The 18,288-nt window shown below is 52.6% G+C and overlaps 8 protein-coding genes across 8 annotated transcripts; 4 read left to right on the top strand and 4 right to left on the bottom strand.

Annotated features, from left to right (window-relative positions):
- Positions 1-1,474: 1,474 nt before the first annotated feature.
- Positions 1,475-3,823, bottom strand: J4E86_010284 (uncharacterized protein; the record flags this gene model as incomplete). The annotated part of the gene is made up of 3 exons (XM_051450783.1): positions 1,475-2,659; positions 2,710-2,951; positions 3,007-3,823. The coding sequence occupies 3 exons, from the start codon at positions 3,821-3,823 to the stop codon at positions 1,475-1,477; spliced, it is 2,244 nt and encodes a 747-aa protein (XP_051297976.1).
- Positions 3,824-4,130: 307 nt separating this feature from the next.
- Positions 4,131-4,946, top strand: J4E86_010283 (uncharacterized protein; the record flags this gene model as incomplete). The annotated part of the gene is made up of 2 exons (XM_051450782.1): positions 4,131-4,241; positions 4,317-4,946. 2 exons carry the CDS (start codon positions 4,131-4,133, stop codon positions 4,944-4,946), a joined length of 741 nt encoding a protein of 246 aa, XP_051297975.1.
- A 376-nt stretch (positions 4,947-5,322) lies between these two features.
- J4E86_010282 (uncharacterized protein) lies at positions 5,323-6,654 on the bottom strand (the record flags this gene model as incomplete). The annotated part of the gene is made up of 3 exons (XM_051450781.1): positions 5,323-5,457; positions 5,515-5,821; positions 6,590-6,654. The coding sequence occupies 3 exons, from the start codon at positions 6,652-6,654 to the stop codon at positions 5,323-5,325; spliced, it is 507 nt and encodes a 168-aa protein (XP_051297974.1).
- A 232-nt stretch (positions 6,655-6,886) lies between these two features.
- On the bottom strand, positions 6,887-8,757 carry HSP60 (chaperonin; the record flags this gene model as incomplete). Its single annotated transcript, XM_051450780.1, has 3 exons — positions 6,887-8,400; positions 8,454-8,595; positions 8,653-8,757. 3 exons carry the CDS (start codon positions 8,755-8,757, stop codon positions 6,887-6,889), a joined length of 1,761 nt encoding a protein of 586 aa, XP_051297973.1.
- Positions 8,758-9,139: 382 nt separating this feature from the next.
- Positions 9,140-9,757, bottom strand: J4E86_010280 (uncharacterized protein; the record flags this gene model as incomplete). The annotated part of the gene is made up of 1 exon (XM_051450779.1): positions 9,140-9,757. The coding sequence occupies one exon, from the start codon at positions 9,755-9,757 to the stop codon at positions 9,140-9,142; it is 618 nt and encodes a 205-aa protein (XP_051297972.1).
- Positions 9,758-10,671: 914 nt separating this feature from the next.
- J4E86_010279 (uncharacterized protein) lies at positions 10,672-11,181 on the top strand (the record flags this gene model as incomplete). The annotated part of the gene is made up of 2 exons (XM_051450778.1): positions 10,672-10,869; positions 10,918-11,181. The coding sequence occupies 2 exons, from the start codon at positions 10,672-10,674 to the stop codon at positions 11,179-11,181; spliced, it is 462 nt and encodes a 153-aa protein (XP_051297971.1).
- Positions 11,182-11,433: 252 nt separating this feature from the next.
- On the top strand, positions 11,434-13,428 carry J4E86_010278 (uncharacterized protein; the record flags this gene model as incomplete). Its single annotated transcript, XM_051450777.1, has 4 exons — positions 11,434-11,837; positions 11,885-12,449; positions 12,564-12,965; positions 13,012-13,428. 4 exons carry the CDS (start codon positions 11,434-11,436, stop codon positions 13,426-13,428), a joined length of 1,788 nt encoding a protein of 595 aa, XP_051297970.1.
- A 902-nt stretch (positions 13,429-14,330) lies between these two features.
- J4E86_010277 (uncharacterized protein) lies at positions 14,331-18,217 on the top strand (the record flags this gene model as incomplete). Its single annotated transcript, XM_051450776.1, has 4 exons — positions 14,331-15,029; positions 15,077-15,432; positions 15,480-17,301; positions 17,444-18,217. 4 exons carry the CDS (start codon positions 14,331-14,333, stop codon positions 18,215-18,217), a joined length of 3,651 nt encoding a protein of 1,216 aa, XP_051297969.1.
- Between the last annotated feature and the right edge of the window lie 71 nt (positions 18,218-18,288).

Below are 18,288 nucleotides of genomic sequence, written 5' to 3'. Positions count from 1 at the left end.
GTACTCGGCAGGCTGACCTCCCTCACACCACTTACGTCGGAGGCTGGTGACAAGACAGCGATCATAGAAGCCAGTCACGATCGCCCAGCGGCTGTTCGTCACGGGAGCGAACAGATACTGTCGAAGTGGTGGCTCAATCAGACCATGTTTACGGGCAAAGCATCATGCCAATCCTCCATTTCCAGCACGAGCGTGTGCCAGGGCAAACCATCACGCAGGAAATGCCGCACATTCTGCAAGCAAGGCGACGCGTTCTTCGAGAAGTTTGCCGCTTCCAATGATCGCGTCAACCGTTCGGCATGTCAGAAAAAGGATGGGCCGATTGTCTCCTTGCATCCCCAGGAACTCCAGAGTGGAGACTCGTCGGTATGATTCTCGGGGTGTTGGACATTGGCAGAGAAATGTTTTCCCCGCGCAACACCAAGATGACCGTAGCGAAGACGACAGTGCTACACGTCGGATGCAGCGGCATGTTATCTTGTCGTCCTTTCAGAAGGAGGTCTAGAAAATGTGCTCGTGAAGGTTGTTGTTCTCCTGTGTAGATGCTGTCGCGCCATCCCTTGAGCCAATAAGCCTTCGCTTCCTTTCGCTTCCCTTCGATGTTCAGTGCTCGGCATTGCTTGGACCGACGCGATGACTCGGGGACGTGTGCTTACGGCGCAGCATCTGCATCGCCATGTCGATGATGAGTGGTCGACGGAGCGGTCATGCCTGACATGTGCCGTCACCTCGGTCTTACTGCAACGATGAACGTCTCTCTTCCAGGCTGATTTTCGGGAAGTGGAAGGATGGTTGAGGTTGATGAAATGTGGAGGTACTCCGGGGTAGCTGCGGAGTCTAACGGGCGCACTGGCGGCGCTGTACGTCAGAGGCATCGACGCATCGCTAGAAGCCACGAAGACGTTTTTCGCGCATCGAAGCTCGATCGCGCAGGTACAAAGTTTGTAATCGAGGCTGCAGAGGGTTTCAGAACCAGGTCCCGGGATTTGGATCTCAGTGGGCAAACACATCTTACCAGATCCTGGGAAGGAGCCCGCTCGTGGGTTTGGCAAGATTGGTTGGGCATCTCCACCAGGGTGCGACGATCGTGACGATCTGCTGAAAACAGTGGTGACATGTCCACCTAACAAGCTTCTTTGGCAGTAGCCAATTTCGAGTCAGACATCATGAGTAATGGCAGACAGCTGCTTGAAATATCGCAATGCAAACTTTTCAGTTGTCTCGTGCAACAGGCAGGAGCTGCCACGCACGTGGCCTCGTTGCACAGGTCTTGAGACGGAAACAGCGACCGGCGCGAAATCTTTTGCCGAGAGTAAGGAAATGCAAGAGCGATCCAGCCTCATTAATAAGTTATCAAAACACCACACATCGACGCGAAAGCCAATTCGGCGACAACAAAACTCTTCTGAGCATGCATTGGTATCTAGTGAGAGCCCAAACTCCTGCTTTTGTGCTTCCTGCCATCAAGAACCCACTATGCCTTGTTCTTATCACCGCTCTTTCTCCGCGCCTTCTTAGATTCAACCTTGGTCTCCTTCGCGCTGACACCGTTAGGAGTAGACGCGACTTCAATACCGCCGCCCTTCTTCTCTTTTCTGCCTGCCTTTTCCTTTGCGCTCACGTCGCCGTTCTTGACCTTTGCTGTCTCCTTGGGCGACTCCTTGGTCGCCTCCTTAGCGGTCTCCTTTGCCGCTTCCTTAGCAGTGCCATTTGCAGCCTTCTCGCCCTTTGGCACAACAGCCCTAGGGTCCTTGCCCTTCCTGCGCATTGTCTTAACCTTGGCCTTCTCCATGTACTTCTCGTCCTCATCCTCGTCGAAGCCACCAAAGTCTGATTCATCGTCGCTGTCCGCTTCGATGGGACGACGATCAACGATCTCAAGTCCGGTGGCTGGGGCGTTGGGGTTGGCGGTGTTCTTGGCCTTTGCAATTGAAGATTCGTTGACGCCAACGGCGTTGGGCGGGGTACGCGCGATCTTCTTGAACTTGGCGACGAAGAAACCGTCGACGTTGTATGTGTGGGGGTAGTATCTCCTTGTCATCTTCATTGAGGGGTGGAAGGCCTTGCCGCCAATGTTGGTGAATCCTTCCTTGCCGAAGGTGAGGCCGGTCTCTACGAGCTTGACGTTCGGTCGCTTGTTCAATGCGTACTGAACGACTTGCTCGTTCTCCTCGAGGGTTACTGAACAGGTACTGTAGACGATGTATCCTCCGGTCTTTGAGTGGTGGTTGACGGAGTCGATAGCGGCGAGCAACAGCTGCTTCTGGAGATGGGGAAGCTTCATGAAGTCTGCTTCGGTCTTGTTGGTCTTGACACTGGCATCCTTGGCGATGACACCGGTACCAGAGCATGGAGCGTCGAGCAGCACACGGTCGAAACCACCCATGACCCTAGGGAATTCAAGAGCCGAGTAGTGGGAGACGATGACGTTCCTTGCGCCTAGACGGTGAATATTGCCTATCAGACCCTTGGCACGATCCTTGTTGGCATCGTTAGCAAATATGCATCCTGTGTTCTTCATCAAAGCCGCCAAATGTGTTGTTTTTCCACCAGGAGCAGCAGCCATATCTAGCACGCGCTCGTTTTCTTGAGGTGCCAGTGCCATAACGGGCAAGAACGAGGAAGCGGCCTGAAGAATGTAGTGTCCAGCGAGGTATTCCTACAAAGGGTTAGTAATGGTTCGAAACATTCATTACATGCCAGGCTTACAGGTGTGGCTCCGAGCGGCACTTGCGCATCGAAAATCTGCAGACCGACTTTAGACCACTTTCCGACGGGCTCAAGCTGTACACCGCGGTTGATCAAGCTTTGCGCAAGTTCTCTTCGGTGTGTTCGGAGGGTGTTTGTTCGGATAACGACTGGTCTTGGGGTTTCGTTGGCTTCGAAGAAGGCTTGCGCTTCGCGGGGTGGGAAGAGGTTCAATAGCTTGTCAGCTAGGAATTCGGAGTAGCCTATCAATAGTATTAGTATTTGCAGATCTAGGAGTCCCATGTATCATAAACGTACCGTAGTAAGCACAGATGTCCTTCAAAAGCGACGCTCTGTATTCCGCCCTACTTCGCCCCTCCTCAGCCAGGTTCTTGAAGTCATCCAATACACGGATAGTGTCCGTAAGTCTTGTGCGCAATAGCTGGATGTCCTGGTTGACGAGATTCGTGATCGGCCTGCCATCCTCATCCTCGTCCTCCAAGATCTTAGGTCTCTCTGCGACGATGTTGGTCTGCATGTTGCTCTCCTCCAACTCGGCTTGCGCCTCCGCATCCTCAATCGCCTTCTGCATGTCCAATCGTGTAGACAGACCAGCAATGTTAGCGGCTGTGAGCTTCTCTTCGGCGTCCTCCTCGTCATCGTCGTCTGACCACATGGCCGCGCCTCGCCTGATATCGTCATCCGAATCTACAACGTCGGAGCCAAAGTCGTCATCGTCCATGTCTTCGTCGTCTTCGCCTTCGGATGCGCTACCGAGCGCATCAAGTCCGGTAACGTTGATGTTCTCCAGGTCGGAGTCCTCGATGTCTGATATGTCGTCCTCATCGTCCGAAGGTGGTAGAGGCGCCGACTTCTTTGCCTTTGCTTTCGCTCCGTTCACGACAGCCGCAGCCGTCTTCAGAGGCTGCTTTACAGGCTTGACGGGCTTTCCAGCTACCCTCGTCTTGGGTACCAACTTGGCCTTGGCCTCCTTGGCTTCCCTTGCAGCTGTCCTGCTCCTCTTCTTGCGCTCCGGGTTCACGGCGTCGGGCGCATCTTTTCGCTTCCTCGTAACTAGCGATTCGTCGAGGACATCGGGCATGCCCTGCTTCTTCATACGGCGACCTTGACCCATGGCGACAGATTTATCCCGCAGGTGTTTAGTGGGCGGTAAAACAAAAAGGTCGAATTACTGAGAGATGGCAGCGTGAACCAGCAGCGCGAACACCGAACTTTCGCTAGCACTTTGGAACTTTTTCCACGCTAGCGGACTTCCTTTGGGATTAGCGCGTTCTTGCCCTGGTCGAGCTGCTGCGGTCCACTGTCCCGCAACACCAACAGCGTCATCGCACTGGAGCTATACACATCTTCGACCGGCGCGCAATCCCACGATACCGATACACTACCCCAAATCGCATTTCAGGAGCCTCCAGCGATCCATCATGTCAGAACTCGCATTCTGCAAATCATTCCTCAGCGCCCTAGACGCCCGCCCGCCCAAGCTGTCCAGCGATCACATTGCAGACGCACGCCAATATCCCGCACAAGGCGCCGTAAGTCCTCGCCGCCCATCCTCTACACATCCCATATCCATAAGCGTAAATATCAGAAACTGACAATCCCACCAGTACACCCTCCCCCGCCTCCCACACCCACCCCACCCGCAACGGCCAAACCCCAAGCCCACAACCAGCGACGATGCCTCCACACCATCTTCCTCCTCGATCTCCGTAACCCTCAAACCCATGAAGCCAACCACACCTACCATCCCACTCAGCTCAATCGACCCATCGAAAACCTCCGTCTACGACCTCAAACAACAGTACGCGACACAAGCCTCGTTATCAGCAGCCAAGATAAAGATTCTGTACAAGAAGAAGCCAGTTACAGATTCAAAGACACTGTTGGAAGTCATGGGCACAGATGCGGGTAGTGAAGTTGAGTTTGGGGTTATGGTTATGGCTGGCGCTGCTGTTGGTGGGGCTGCGAGTTCAGCGTCGGCAGGGACACCGGTGACGAGTCCGCCTGCTGTTGCGCCGCCGACGGAGAGCGAGAAGGGGCTTGCTAGCGCTGGAGAGACAGCTGCGGGCACAGCGACTGGTGCCGCAGATGCGCCACTTGGTCATGGAAAGGAAGTCGTTGCGACAGACGAGTTTTGGGGCGATCTCAAGAACTTTGTTCTTCAGAGGACCAAGGACGCGGACGAGAGTGAGAGGTTACTGGGTGTGTTTAGGGGAGCGTGGGAACAGAACAAGTAGTGATCTGGCACAGCTGCTGGAGCCATACAATTGCACTCACAAATATCCGGAAACAACATCACAAGAAACATCGCGCGCGTCACTTCATGCAAGCTTCCAACACAGAGCTGTCCATCGACGACAATTTGACCAGTTTAGCCTATCAAAAGCATACCAAGCCTGATAATGCAAGTTACACCCAGCACTATCACTGCCCACATATCGCATGTTTCGTCTGTAATCATCATGCGCAAAAGCTCGCTATGCCATGACCGCTGCCAATCAACCGCTCGAATCGTTTTCATTTCATATCATTACCAACCGCAGTCGTTCCTTCCTCCATACTAACAGGTGCGCGAAATCGACAGGTCGGAAGGGAAGGTGGGGGGAGAGGCGCTTAGCGGCCCTTGGAGACACGGCTCTTGATGCTCTCGAACTCGATGTCGTCGGCATCGTTGGCTTGGATATCGGCGGCGAGACCGTTGAGGGCGCGCTTGATGGCTTCCTTGGAGGATGAGTACATCATGCGGGGCTGTCAATCGTTAGCTGTTCTGTCCCAATGAATTCACTTCCCGTCGTGTTGACGTACGTATTGCGCCGCATCATCTGGCGTCCAGCTGATAAAAGTGATCTTGCTCCTGGAGCCCTCTCCGCTTTCGAGCTCGTACTCGACGTCGAACACGGCGTAGCGACCGCCAATGCCCTCCTTGCCCTTGCGGTCCTTGCTCTTGGCGTTGAGCAGCTTCTCGCGGAAGACGTCAAAGTTGGCCTCCTTGGAAGTCTCCTCGACGACAATCTCTTTCCAGTCGTCGCTGATCTTGTAGATAATCCATTTGATGTCCTTGCCAAGCTTGAGCTCGTTGAAGGTGCTGATGCACTCGGGCGAGACGGAGACACTGCGTCGTGGTTAGTACGTGCGAGGGCAATAGAGGGGTGCGCGAGACGGGTATCGGGGTGGTGGTGGAGGCAGGGGGAGCTATGCGGGCGCGTTCGTCGGGCAGCGACAGCTGTTGATGCCCTGTTGTTTGTTTTGCAGTACGTACCCGGATTGAGCCTGTATCCGTGGTTAGTTCGAGTCCCCTAATAACGCATCTCAAAGATTCTCACCATAATGTCGGATGTGTAAAGTAGAGGATGCTAGAGGGGGGTCGAGGCGCCAGGTAGCTTTATCAGTACTGTGGTTGCCTGTCAGCGTCGTCGTCATCGTTGCGATTGCCGCGTGCGAAGATGCAGCAGTGAAGGAATGGCAGCTCGTTCGGCCATGGAGCGGTGGCAGCTTACGTCAATAGAGAAAACTGATCTGGGTGGATAGTTGATGTGTTTGCGGGAGAAAAGGCGGAGGAGGAGAGTGTGATTGCTGAGGCTGAGCGAGTAGTGGCAGGTGGGGTGGGGTTTTCTCGATGCACGTACCCTAGTGGGGTTCCTTCAAGCCCTGGAGCACGGCACGATACCAGACACGTTACAAGGTTTAGTTTGGCTCTGCCGCCACAGCAACGCCCTGTCAGTCGTCACAGCATCCCACCTTATACAGGGAACAGGCTGGACAGGTACTCTGCGGTCTACGTTAGTATAAGGGTTGAAGTTCACAAGTTCTTCAAGGTAATGTAGACTTCTAGGAGGCAGGTGTTCAGTTTTTTCCGTATGAGGTGGTCCACCAATCCTACTCCTTGCAGCATTCATAACTCAAGCATATGTTGTGCACCTCGAAAACTCGTTTGAACTTGTTCATATTTCCTTCGTCGCTTTATACATCTTGTCCTTCCCAGGAGATCCTTACACAATATTGTACAATAAAAACCAAATATCCAACAATGCTGCGCTTTTGAGAAATCATGAGTGAAGAGCGGAGACCAACCCAATATCGTGTACATAAACCATCGCTGGGAGAGGCATAAGACTAAAGTCATTATAACGGAATGGGGGTATAAGAAGAAGAAAACAGACGGCTAGGCTTCAGCTGTTTAGAAGCCCATTCCGCCCATGCCTCCCATACCACCCATACCGCCAGGCATGCCGCCTGGAGGTCCGGACTTCTCCTCGGGTGCCTCGACAATAGCGACCTCGGTAGTTCCGAGAAGCGAGGCAACACCGCTGGCGTCAACAAGAGCAGTGCGGACAACCTTGAAGGGGTCAAGGATACCGGCAGCAATCATGTCAACGTACTCGCCCTTGGCGCTGTTGAAACCCTTGTTGAAGTCACCCTTGTACTCGTCAATGAGCTTGCCAACAATGACGGAGCCCTCAGCGCCAGCGTTCTCGACGATCTTGCGAGCGGGGTGGGTGATGGCGTTCTTTACAATGGTGATACCGAGCTGCTGGTCGAAGTTGGCAGCCTTGACGTTACCGAGAGCGTTGGCAGAGGCCTTGAGGAGACCAGTACCACCACCGGGCAGGATTCCCTCCTCAACGGCGGCGCGGGTAGCGTTCAGAGCGTCAACGATGCGGTCCTTCTTCTCACCAACCTCAACCTCGGAGGAGCCACCGACCTTGATGACGGCAACACCGCCAGAGAGCTTGGCCAAGCGCTCCTGGAGCTTCTCCTTCTCGTACTCGGAGGTGGTAGCGTCGTTGATGACGCCACGGATCTGCTCACAGCGCTGAGAGACCTGGTCCTTGCTGCCTTCGCCGTTAAGGATGACGGTGTCCTCCTTGGTGATGGTGATGGATCCGGTGGAACCGAGCATGTCGGGGGTGGCCTTCTCGAGCTTGATATCGAGGTCGTCGCTGAAGACAGTACCGTTGGTCAGGACAGCAAGATCGCCAAGAATGGACTTGCGGTTGTCACCGAAGCCGGGAGCCTTGACGGCGGCAACCTGGAGCTGACCACGGAGCTTGTTGAGAATGCAGACGGCAAGCGCCTCACCGTCAATGTCCTCAGCAATGATGACAAGGGGACGGCGGAGCTGCTGGGAGGCCTCAAGAGCGGGGACAATGTCCTGGACAGCGGAGATCTTCTTCTCGGAGAGGAGGATGAGAGGCTTCTCGAACTCAACCTTGGCGGTCTTGGTGTCGGTGATGAAGTAGGGGGAGATGTAACCGCGGTCGAACTTCATACCCTCGGTAACCTCAAGCTCGTCCTCGGTGGTCTTGCCCTCCTTGACGGTGATGACACCCTCCTTTCCGACTTTCTCCATGGCGTTGGACAGAAGCTTGCCAATGTGTGTGTCGCCGTTGGCGGAGATGGTGGCAACCTGTGCAATCTCCTCGCTGGTGGTGATGTCCCGCTTGTTCGCCCTGAGGTACTCAACGACGGCCTCGACAGCGGCCTGGGTACCCCGCCTCAAGTCCATGGGGTTGCATCCGGCGGCAACGTTCTTAACGGTCTCGGAGAAGATGGCGCGGGCAAGGACGGTGGCAGTGGTGGTACCGTCACCAGCAGCCTCGTTGGTCTTGGAGGCTACGTCCTGGAGCAGGCGGGCTCCGAGGTTCTCGAACTTGTCTTGGAGGGAAATAGCCTTTGCGACTGTTACACCATCTGAAATGATGTCAGCGGGCAATGTTAGAGATGGCGGCAGAACTTGTGCATACCCTTGGTGATCTTGGGCGAGCCGTAGCTCGACTCAATCAATACATTGCGACCCTTGGGACCCAGTGTTGTTGATACGGCCTTTGCAAGTGTGTCGACACCCTTCAGCAGTCCTGCTCGTGCCTCGACGCCGAACTTCAGTTCCTACCAATTGTTAGTTTTGCGTCTTTTTTCTACCATGTAGATATGCAATTGCCGTACCTTGTGCGCAAACCTCTGCTGCTGGAGGTTGTAGCTGGTGGACCGGAGCTTAGAGCTCGAGTTGAGGGCCGAAGTCCGCGCCCGCGATGCGAAAGCTCTTTGCATTGTGACGGAATTGGGATGTGTAGGTAGAGAAAAAGGAATCTCAAATGTTGCTCCTAGACTCCAGCTTTATGCAAGATAACCAGGAATAGTGTGGATGTAGAGGAGGATGCGGAGAAGAGTGGTCGCAGATGTTCGATGCCTCTAAAAATTTGGGTCGCTCGACGATTGGAATCATCGAGAAGGCGCTATGACCACATCCGCGAGCTAGCCTCGGCTTTCGATTCATAACTCCATCGCCAGCCTCACGTTTCACGTTTGTCAGCGCCTGAGATTTCTACTGGACTGCAGGTGCACCAATGTTTTGCGTGGAACTCAATTATCGGGAATGAGCGTTGTGTGCATTGACCCTACTACAACCGATCCCTCTGAGTTAGCTAGGTGCCTACGCCTTCTGGCTGACCATCAACATATCACCATCAATGCGCTTGAGGCCAACACCGAACATCGAAAATATTTCCCGCCGCTCGACACTAAGGCTGACCGCCCCATGCACCTTCTGGACCACCTCGATACATCTCCAAACGTGCAGGTGCTCTTCGTCAAGCTGCCAGAGTGTTCCCCTCGGTCCACTGCTCAACTCTTTCAGCATCTTCGTATCCCTAGCCTGCTCGATTTCCGTCTTCGCTCTCGGCGCTTCATCTTCAAGCGCTCTCTCTTTTGCGGCCTTTATCTCCTTCTTGCTCTTTCCTACTTTCGATATTGGCAAAGCAAGGCCCTTCTCTGCGTAGGCGGCAGTGGCTTGAGCCTTCACCGGGCCCTTCCAGAACTCGACCTGAGGGCTGTTGTTTTCGTGTATCAAGTGGTAGTATATTGGCTCCTCACTCTCGTTGCTCAACAAGTGCAGAGGCTTGGATATCGATATATTAGCAGGAGGCCAGCGTGTGTCGCCGTATGGGCACTGGTTCTTCTCTTCTGCCGTCAAGGTCTTCTGACTTGCAGCGCCGCCGTTGCCTCCTCCGCCTGTACCAGATTCTGGAGGCGTAAGTCGAGTTGGATCCATTTGCTATGGGGCCCGCGCAGGTGTAGGCGCGAACGCTGGCTCAGGCGGAGGTAATTATTGTCGTGGTAAACGAACCTCGCGAAGTTGCGAGCTTGCTGTTGAGCAGGTTTCGGAGCTGCGCAATTCTCTCACCCGTAATTCTCGGGTGTATCTCCTCGTGCTCTGCAACATGGTAGCTTCCTAGGGATTGTTAAGAAGATTGGGTTAAGCGACGCTGAATACTTCACGTTCTCTGTCACGCATGATGTCTTCACAGCTGCACGACTGTGACGTCAGCGCGTGTGCTGCGATGAGAATTGGCATTTTACAGCTGTGAATTACCGCACTGTCTAGGAACGTAGACCGGGGCGTCTTCGAACAGCATGCTGCTAATCACACGATGCGGCTCTTCTCGAGCATCGAGATCTCGAACTATTTTCTTTGCAGCGCACGCATGCCCAGGTGCAGTGTGATGCACATGCATATGGGGTGGCTGAAGCGCCTGGCCAATGGCATAGTCGAGCGACCAACCAGGCAAAGTAGGCAAAAGAAGGCAAGCTGGGCTACTCGACCCAAACTCTCAGGTGCGTAGCTGCCTAGCAGCACTGTGATCACATCGACACGTAAAGCTCCAGGATTTGCCGACTTCCCAAGCACCCGCATCTGTGATGCAGGACATACTTTGACACCCGCTTCGATGTGGTGACCCGCATCTCCCCCAGATCCGTTCGAGATGGAGCCATAAGGCTGGCGCCGCTCGCACGGGAACGTATATAGTTTGGTTCTCAGCCTTTCGCGCCTGATCTAGGAAAAGCAGTGCAGGAGTTTCATCGCGACAATAGTCAGCCTACCGCCCGACTTCAAGAAGCACGACTTGTACTGTGGGCATTGCATGCCCATTGCGCCTGATTGTATCGCCGTCATCATTCACCGAGATGGCGCCTCTTGGCCCTCGACCAGCCGACCCAGCATTGAAAGAGGCGCGTGAAGCTCAGCGCAGACCTACTCTCCCATCGGCAAGCAGAGGCGAGCGTATCCAAGAAACATACACAGCATACGACGACTTTCCATGGGAGAAGATCGAGGAATTTCTCAGAGTCAAATGGTCCAAGTGGGATTTTAAGCCGCAGAGGGTACGTCACGTCTTTATCTTGGAGAAGTTAGTCTCACCAGTCATGTAGTTCAACGACAAGTGGGTTTTCGAGGTGCCCGAGGAGTTGACGGAGGTGAGTCTCGTGCTTCTCTGGCATTTGCCTAATCTGTTCGCAATGGAGGCTGAGCTGTTTAGGGCGATCGAAGAGAACTTAGGAACAGGAGAGATGCGCCTAAGAGGACGCGGCGAGCCTCGATCTCACCCGAGCGAGAGGAGGGGCAAAATTCAGCCTCTTAAAGGCAAATGCAAGTTTTACCACAGTATCTTGATGGCGCATGATTGGCAAGGTTGATTTTTGAGTCCTCGTGCGGTGTATCGCTGACAGTGAGGGGCTTGCATACCCAAGTAAGCCGTGGCGGTGATCCCTGACGAAATTAGCGATTCATGTCTACTGAAACCTCACACAGCCGTGACGAATCAGCCACTGTCAGCCTCTCGAGGATATCTCATCCACATACTGAACTCATAAACATGGTCACCCTACGGCGTTCTCGATTTGCACTTAGCGACAGTCTTCACATCTGTGCTTCTCCAGACCTTCAAGATGGCGTGTGCTATATCAGTGGAACTCCAGAAGTCCTACAGTGAGAGCAGCGACTATCCACAAAATCTCATGCCTAATGAAATCCTCTCGAACCAAAACAAGCTCGCTTCTTACAAGAGCCTTCTCGATGTTGTCGAGCATGATCTGTGTCTCACGGATAAGCACGATAATGTTAACGATACTTTCGAGATTCCAGTGATCGACATAGGCACTGCTGATGGAAAAGGTTTGTTAAGACTTCCTCTGTTCGAAGAAATGCTAATTGAAGCAGCACGTATGAAGCGGAACTTACATAACCCGGGTAAAGTGACGGAATGGCTCGGGGTGGAGATCGTGCAAGACACAGTCAATCCCATCGTACAACAGGTTGTGGCTCGAAAACGAGACCCACGGTGCAGATTCATGTATGCTCTAGCTCTCTTCTAATGAGTTATTTACACTAATAACACAGTTACTTCTACGGCCAGAACTCGCGAGACAAATTGAAAACCACCAGGAACAGTCTCTGTCAGATCCTATCATATCATCAGGTCATGTCAGGGTACCTGGACTTCATGATGGTGTTTGGGGCACAGAGTGATGCAAGAGACCTTCGGTTCAGTGGCTTTCGTGAGCAAATTCGCCTCAAACTCCCTTTCAGTGGACATTCAGCTCCTAATCTAGGACGAAGCGGCAAACATTTCCAACTCTGCTACAACTTGAAAGGGGTACAACCCAAACAAACAAGTAGCGAAAACATCAAGCTTGACGAATGGTCCATCCGAGATGCTGCTATTCATCATCGATTCGATGTGGAATTCGGGACCACGCTGTGGATCGTCACCAAAGGTAGCATGGACCTACGCGACCGCTACGAAGAACTTACTAGGCCCGCTGCTAAATCAGGCAATGAGAGCTATAGCGACACAGCAGCCTGTTTCAGATCATCTCTGGCAACTCACCTGCTTTACTGCCAATGGTCGACTGAGAACTGGAGAAGGTACCTCGTCTGGCTTGAAAGGGTGGTTGAGCAAGAAGTGAGTGTCACCTACGCACATACTTTTCTCATCCAATGCTGACGTCGCGGCTTTTAGAGTGGAATGGCAGTCGATGGGCTTCGCGGCCCCGATCATGCATACAGACAATATCAGTGGTGGGATATTCAAGATCTGCAACATTGGCACGACAAAACTAACGAGGTCGTCATGGTTCTCGACGCTAACTCGAAAGTCCTGAGGGCCTTGTGCAGGTTCTACTCAAACTTAATCGCCCGTAAGGACTTTCCTGATACCCTGAAGACGTCTTGTGAAGAGCACCTTGCCGCCTTCATATCCCAGCTCGACGAGATCTCTGCGGACTTCGACATGCAACTAGCCCGAGCAAAGCTTCTAGTGAATATCATAGGCGATAGAAAGCAGCTGGTATTGCAGCATCTGCAGAGTCAAGTCTCGGACCGAACGGAACAGCTGAACAAGAATCTCGAACGGGAGACGGTTGTCATGCGAATCATCACTATTCTGACTCTGATCTATCTTCCGGCTACTTTTGTCTCAGTAAGTCGATGCTCTCGTTGTGAGGGCTTCCTCTAATGAATAGCAGACGTTCTTTAGTACCGACATTGTCAAGTACCAAGACCAGAACCGTGAATCTGCTAGTTACGACAATGGCTCTTTTTCGAACCTCGCCTTGAAGCGATGGCTTCAAGTTACCATACCACTGACTGCTCTTACGCTGTTTGGTGCATGGTTGACCTTCCGTTTCTATAGCGTATCGGCAAAGAACTCGACATTTCTCGAGCGCCTGAAACGTGCAGTGCTGAGTACCACGCCCGCAGAAGCAGGTACCTATGTGCAAATGCCATCCGGCGATCGCCCTGGCACGACTAATGCTACCAACGAAGGCTCAGTAAAGTGGTTGGGGGCTTCAATATCTCGTTTCGCTTCAGGTGTACACAAGTTCGGAAATAGTCGTGCTGTCCTCCCTCGATATGAAGGTAGTGGAGCTAAACATGGTTGACGGGTGTATATGCGGGGCATTGAGTAGGATGGACCTTGGGTGATTTCGATTTTTCCTGTGTGGCAGCCTTCAACATTGGCCTACCATCTTAGAGCGTGCACCGTATCATAGTTTTGCGCATTATGTGTCAGACCGCAATCTCATAAGCTGACAATCGGTCACGGCGGGCAGCCGCCGTCGCACCCCATACAAGGGAAAAGCTGAACACCTAGGAGCCTACGTCGCTGTTAGACTACCAACTTCGCAAGCTTTTATCTTGATGTAGGCTCTAGGGTGTTCGGTTTTTCCTTTGAATGGGGTGGTCGGGGGCAGGCAGGGACGGAAGGTGGGGTCGGTGGGGCTTAGCGAACAGGCGTTCAGCGCTGCGGGAAACCTCCCATACCCACATCTTTTCTTCAACACCTCTTCCTCATACATACTATGGCGCAGCTTTCGGATAGCGCATACCGCAACCCAATAAGAACGTGCCCCTGTCGAAGTTCGAGCGCACAGCCGACGAGACAATGTGCTAGTGGCTGTGCACATACTCTGCCTTGTTGCCTCGATCTCGGATGGACAGCATCAGCTCGCTGCAGCCACGAAGGTCCTCCAAGCATCTATTGGCGCGACCTCAGCCTGTCCCTGTCATCCGCGGCTCGAGGCTGGTAATACTCAATCGTAGTTAATATGTACCCTGCTCTCGCGCGACTGAGACTCTGCCATCTCAACTTACTGCTTCTCATCTCCTCTGGCCTCTTCTAGACTTTACTGCGCGCATGCGTTGCGCGACCCATTCGAGCTCGACGCAACGACCTTTGGACGCAAAATCAGCACCAGCGCACCTAACCCCACTTCAGCCTTGTACGATGCATCTCTGCCCATAAGGCCTTCACAGCCTGATCTTTGGTTGGGACCACGTCGAAATGTCAGGCGCAAACTACCAGCAGATTCCATCTCTGCCCATCCGGGATGAGTTCATGGCCTTGTTGAGGACAGAATGGACACGTCAGGTAGCGTGTCAGAACGAATGCCACCCACCTGAGTCTTGCAGCTGCCAGCGCACGATTGTGCACGTTCACGATCTCGAAGCCTGGTGGAAGAAGCCAGCCTCTGGAAACCCCAAGAATACAAATTGGGAACAATTCGTGTACGGACTGCCCCTTCTTCCTGGTCGCAATCTACCAATTACGCCAAAGAAAATCTTTGGCGGCGGACAGTCCCGCCTCCGCATCCTCAGCCTGCTCATCAGACAAGAACGCGACCAACTCATCGACTGTTTCTACGAAGCGAATATGCACGACCACTACATGGACCGCAGCGAAGATTACCAGAGACTTCGTGAGCAGCTATCCGATGTCGTGCGAAAAGAAGAAGTGGAGTTCATCATCAATGATTTCCACAAAGAAAAATGGGAGTTCTGCCCGTTGAATTTGACTTCCGACATGTCTATCGACTTACGCGGGTCGGAAGTAATTCCTCCGTTCTGCATGAAGATCAAGCTTCCCCAGAAAGGCGGTACTGCGTCGATATACTGGGTCGCGGTGCAAAAGGCTCTCATATCCGATGACGCACTCGCACTTGCCTTGAAGGACTCCCTCTACATGGACAACATTTATGGAGAGGTAGGCTCCCTAGAACCTAATTGATGGAACGAACTAACTAGTTCCAGTGTTACCAAATGGTACTCAAGTCTTATTGCGGGAATAAGAAGCAAGATTTCGACATGGAAAAGGCTGCATTTTCTGCCTTACCGTCGAATGACCAGGTTCCTATCGTGAGATGCTTCGGAGCTTACATCCATGGTCATGGTGAAGGTGAAAATATGGGTACGACGTATAATCTCTTGCTGGAATACGGCGAAAACGACCTATATGAAGCATGGGCAGATGAAACCAACATTCCCCCGGTTCAGGCTCAAGAAATTCTTCAGAGTTGGAAGTCTTTGTTCAACGTCGCTGAGGCCATTCGTCAACTTCATCATCCGGAGTTCCCCCGAGGCAGCGGAGAGCCCTGGAGATTCCATGGGTATGTGCATTGATACGTTTGGAACGTTCATCGCTGACACAAGCAAGTTGGCACGCGGACATCAAACCGGACAATATTCTCAGTGTTCGTGGACAGCTCAAACTATCTGACTTTGGATTTTCGAGCTTCGCGCCAGTAATCGAGGGTCAAGACAGCTCAGAACCAACAGACGTGATACGTGGTTATACAAACACTTATGGTAAGCCTGAGTGGTGGCAGGGTATACAAACAAGTGCTGAATCTGTAGGTGCGCCCGAGGTGTCCCGCATGGTGCAACCAGACGGAACCATGTCCGGAGTGTCTCAGTCCATCGACGCCTGGTCGTTCGGGTGTGTACTATCGTTAGCTGCGACGTGGATAGTTCTGGGATTCCAAGGTATCCGCCAATACCAACGACTCCGACAGCTATCACCGGCAAACAACGTGGGTGGCCTTGTGCTAGATCGATTCCATAATGGCACAGATGTTCTACCGGAGGTAGAAATGTGGCATAGTTATCTTCGTGGACATCTCCGATCTTCAGATACTACGACAGAGTCTGTGTTGCATTTGATCGAAGAGAAACTCCTTCAAGGAGTCCCGACTGCACGATGCAACTTGAGTGAGCTCTGCGAAGAGCTGAAAACTCTGGGTGCTTACGCCAAATACAATATCAGAAGCTTAAGAGAGCACTCAAAAGATACTGACCCTGTAGTCATGAAGGCTCTCTCAAGCATAGAGGAAGAAGCGCAGATCCAGAGGTTTTCTGAACCACAAACCAACCTCTTGCAGCAACCGCTACTACGGGTCAACCCTCGCGAGCGGGCATCGATGCAGATAAGGAAGGGAGATTTGATCAGGAACAAACCGCTCGGTCAGACGGCGCATCGTAAAGAGATTTTGAAGGAGAAACTCGAAGACTGTTATGGGTCTAAGACAATCGAAAGTTCGCCACTCATCGCCGGTCTTCACAACGGTGCTGTTACGGAGAGTCCGATTGACTCGAATCCATCAAGAGGGCTGCAGTTTGGTGGTCGCAAGATCAAGCCCAGGCATCCCCAAATTCACAAGTCTGAACCAGGTCAGTTGGATGCAGAGCCCCACCCACCAAGCTCCGCACGTCCAACCATACCAAGCAACGCTCTTTCGACACCTCCACCATCGTCCAATCGCTATAACCGAGTTTCTATTGCTGGTAAAGAGCCTTATAGTAACGATCCCTTCGTTACAAATTCACGAGGCAGTTCATTCGGAGTCGAATTACCATCCCGCGCCAATTTGGGAAGACTCAGTTTGCAGAATCCAAAAGCAGAATCACCATCCACAAAGTACTCCACCAGTCACGTACAGCCGCACGGTACTTCGATTTCGCCATCTCCGCCCGCAGACAAATACCTTACGTTGCAGAACTCCGACTTCATGGTCGAAAAAGAAGCACACACAACAGGATCTCCTCCACTCACACCCATTAACATCGCCCATGAGCACAAGATCACCCACAACCATGTTCCCTCCATAGACCACCTCGTCAATCGCCAGAGCTACGGAGGATCAGCCCCTATAGCGTTCGATACAAGCCCTACAAGCCCCTCTTTCGACGACAAACTTGTAGAAGAGCTGGAACTTGGGGCCTCAGGTAAAACTGAAACTATTGGCAACTCTCGGCCATCAGTAGTCGTTTCACTGGCGGTAGATGCTCAGTCGTCGCAATACCAACCCGCGACACCCAACCTATCCACTCACCTTCCCGAGATGCAAGCTCTGCACAACCCTACGTCTGCGAGATCTTACGATGACTCTGCGCTGCCACTTCCTCAGTCTGCACTGGAATTGCCCTACGATATTTGCCTGAAAAGAAAGGCTATGGAAGAGCAGGTCTCGAAGGGTGTAGTGAGAGGTATTACTAAATTGAAGAGTACATTAGGCTTTGAAACCAGATCGCGAGATACTAGTCTTGAAGACACGTTCAGTGACCCACGTGAGATTGTAAGCTAATTGCAAACTTTCTGTAGATCCAGCTAACATGTTGCAGATGTTAGTGATCGATAACGGGTGGACAATGTGCAAGCACTGGCCGATCGTAACGTTCGTCGCACAAACGCTCGCAATGAACGCCGCTGGCCTAGATAGGGATGGATTCGACGTCAAGTTCACGGTTGATGGTCGCACCCATGATCAGCAGCGCCTTAGAGGAGATCGGGGTCGGAAGAAGCTGAAGAAAGCCTTGAAGGAAGCGTGGCCAGAACAGAAACCGAACGATAACGCCACTACAGACATGGCGCGGATTTTTCAAACCATCTCTCGAGAATGGAACCAGGCCGGCAAACCAGCTACAACACTCCTCGTACTGACTGACGGCGTTTGGTCAAATGAGAATACCGCTACCTTTGATAAGATCGTCCTCGATATCGCGCGATTGGAACAACGACCTGGAGGTAGCCGTCACTTCAGCATTCAGTTCATTCGATTTGACGATGGACTGCCGGAAAAGACTCGTCTAGAGTGGTTAGACGACCATTTGTGCGCCAAGAACGGACTGAAGGACATTATCGATCACTGCTCGTGGCAAGCTCACGTCGAAAAAATGCTTACAGGCAGCATTGAGGTTTATGCCGACGAACAGAACTCTGTTGATCAACCCATGTTGTACGACTACGACGGTCTCGTTGGTCTGTTCAATACCTTCAACAGAGGGGGCGACGCCCTGCTTTCACCAACCGGTACCCCATCTCGGACGCCCTCACGAGCATCGAAACGCTTGTCGATCTCCAATTCATTCACAGAGGACTGGACTAAAAGAGGTTGATCAGCAAAAAGGTTTCATGGGAGTCGAATGTGTTTTCCTGTTCAACACGCGTGTGATACATCGGCATACCC

This window comes from Alternaria arbusti (genome assembly GCF_024043155.1).
Source record: "Alternaria arbusti strain BMP 1465 chromosome Unknown scaffold_21, whole genome shotgun sequence".
NCBI lineage: Eukaryota > Fungi > Ascomycota > Dothideomycetes > Pleosporales > Pleosporaceae > Alternaria > Alternaria arbusti.
The sequence above is the reverse complement of the archived record's forward strand: the minus strand, read 5'-3'. Positions and strand labels throughout refer to the sequence as shown.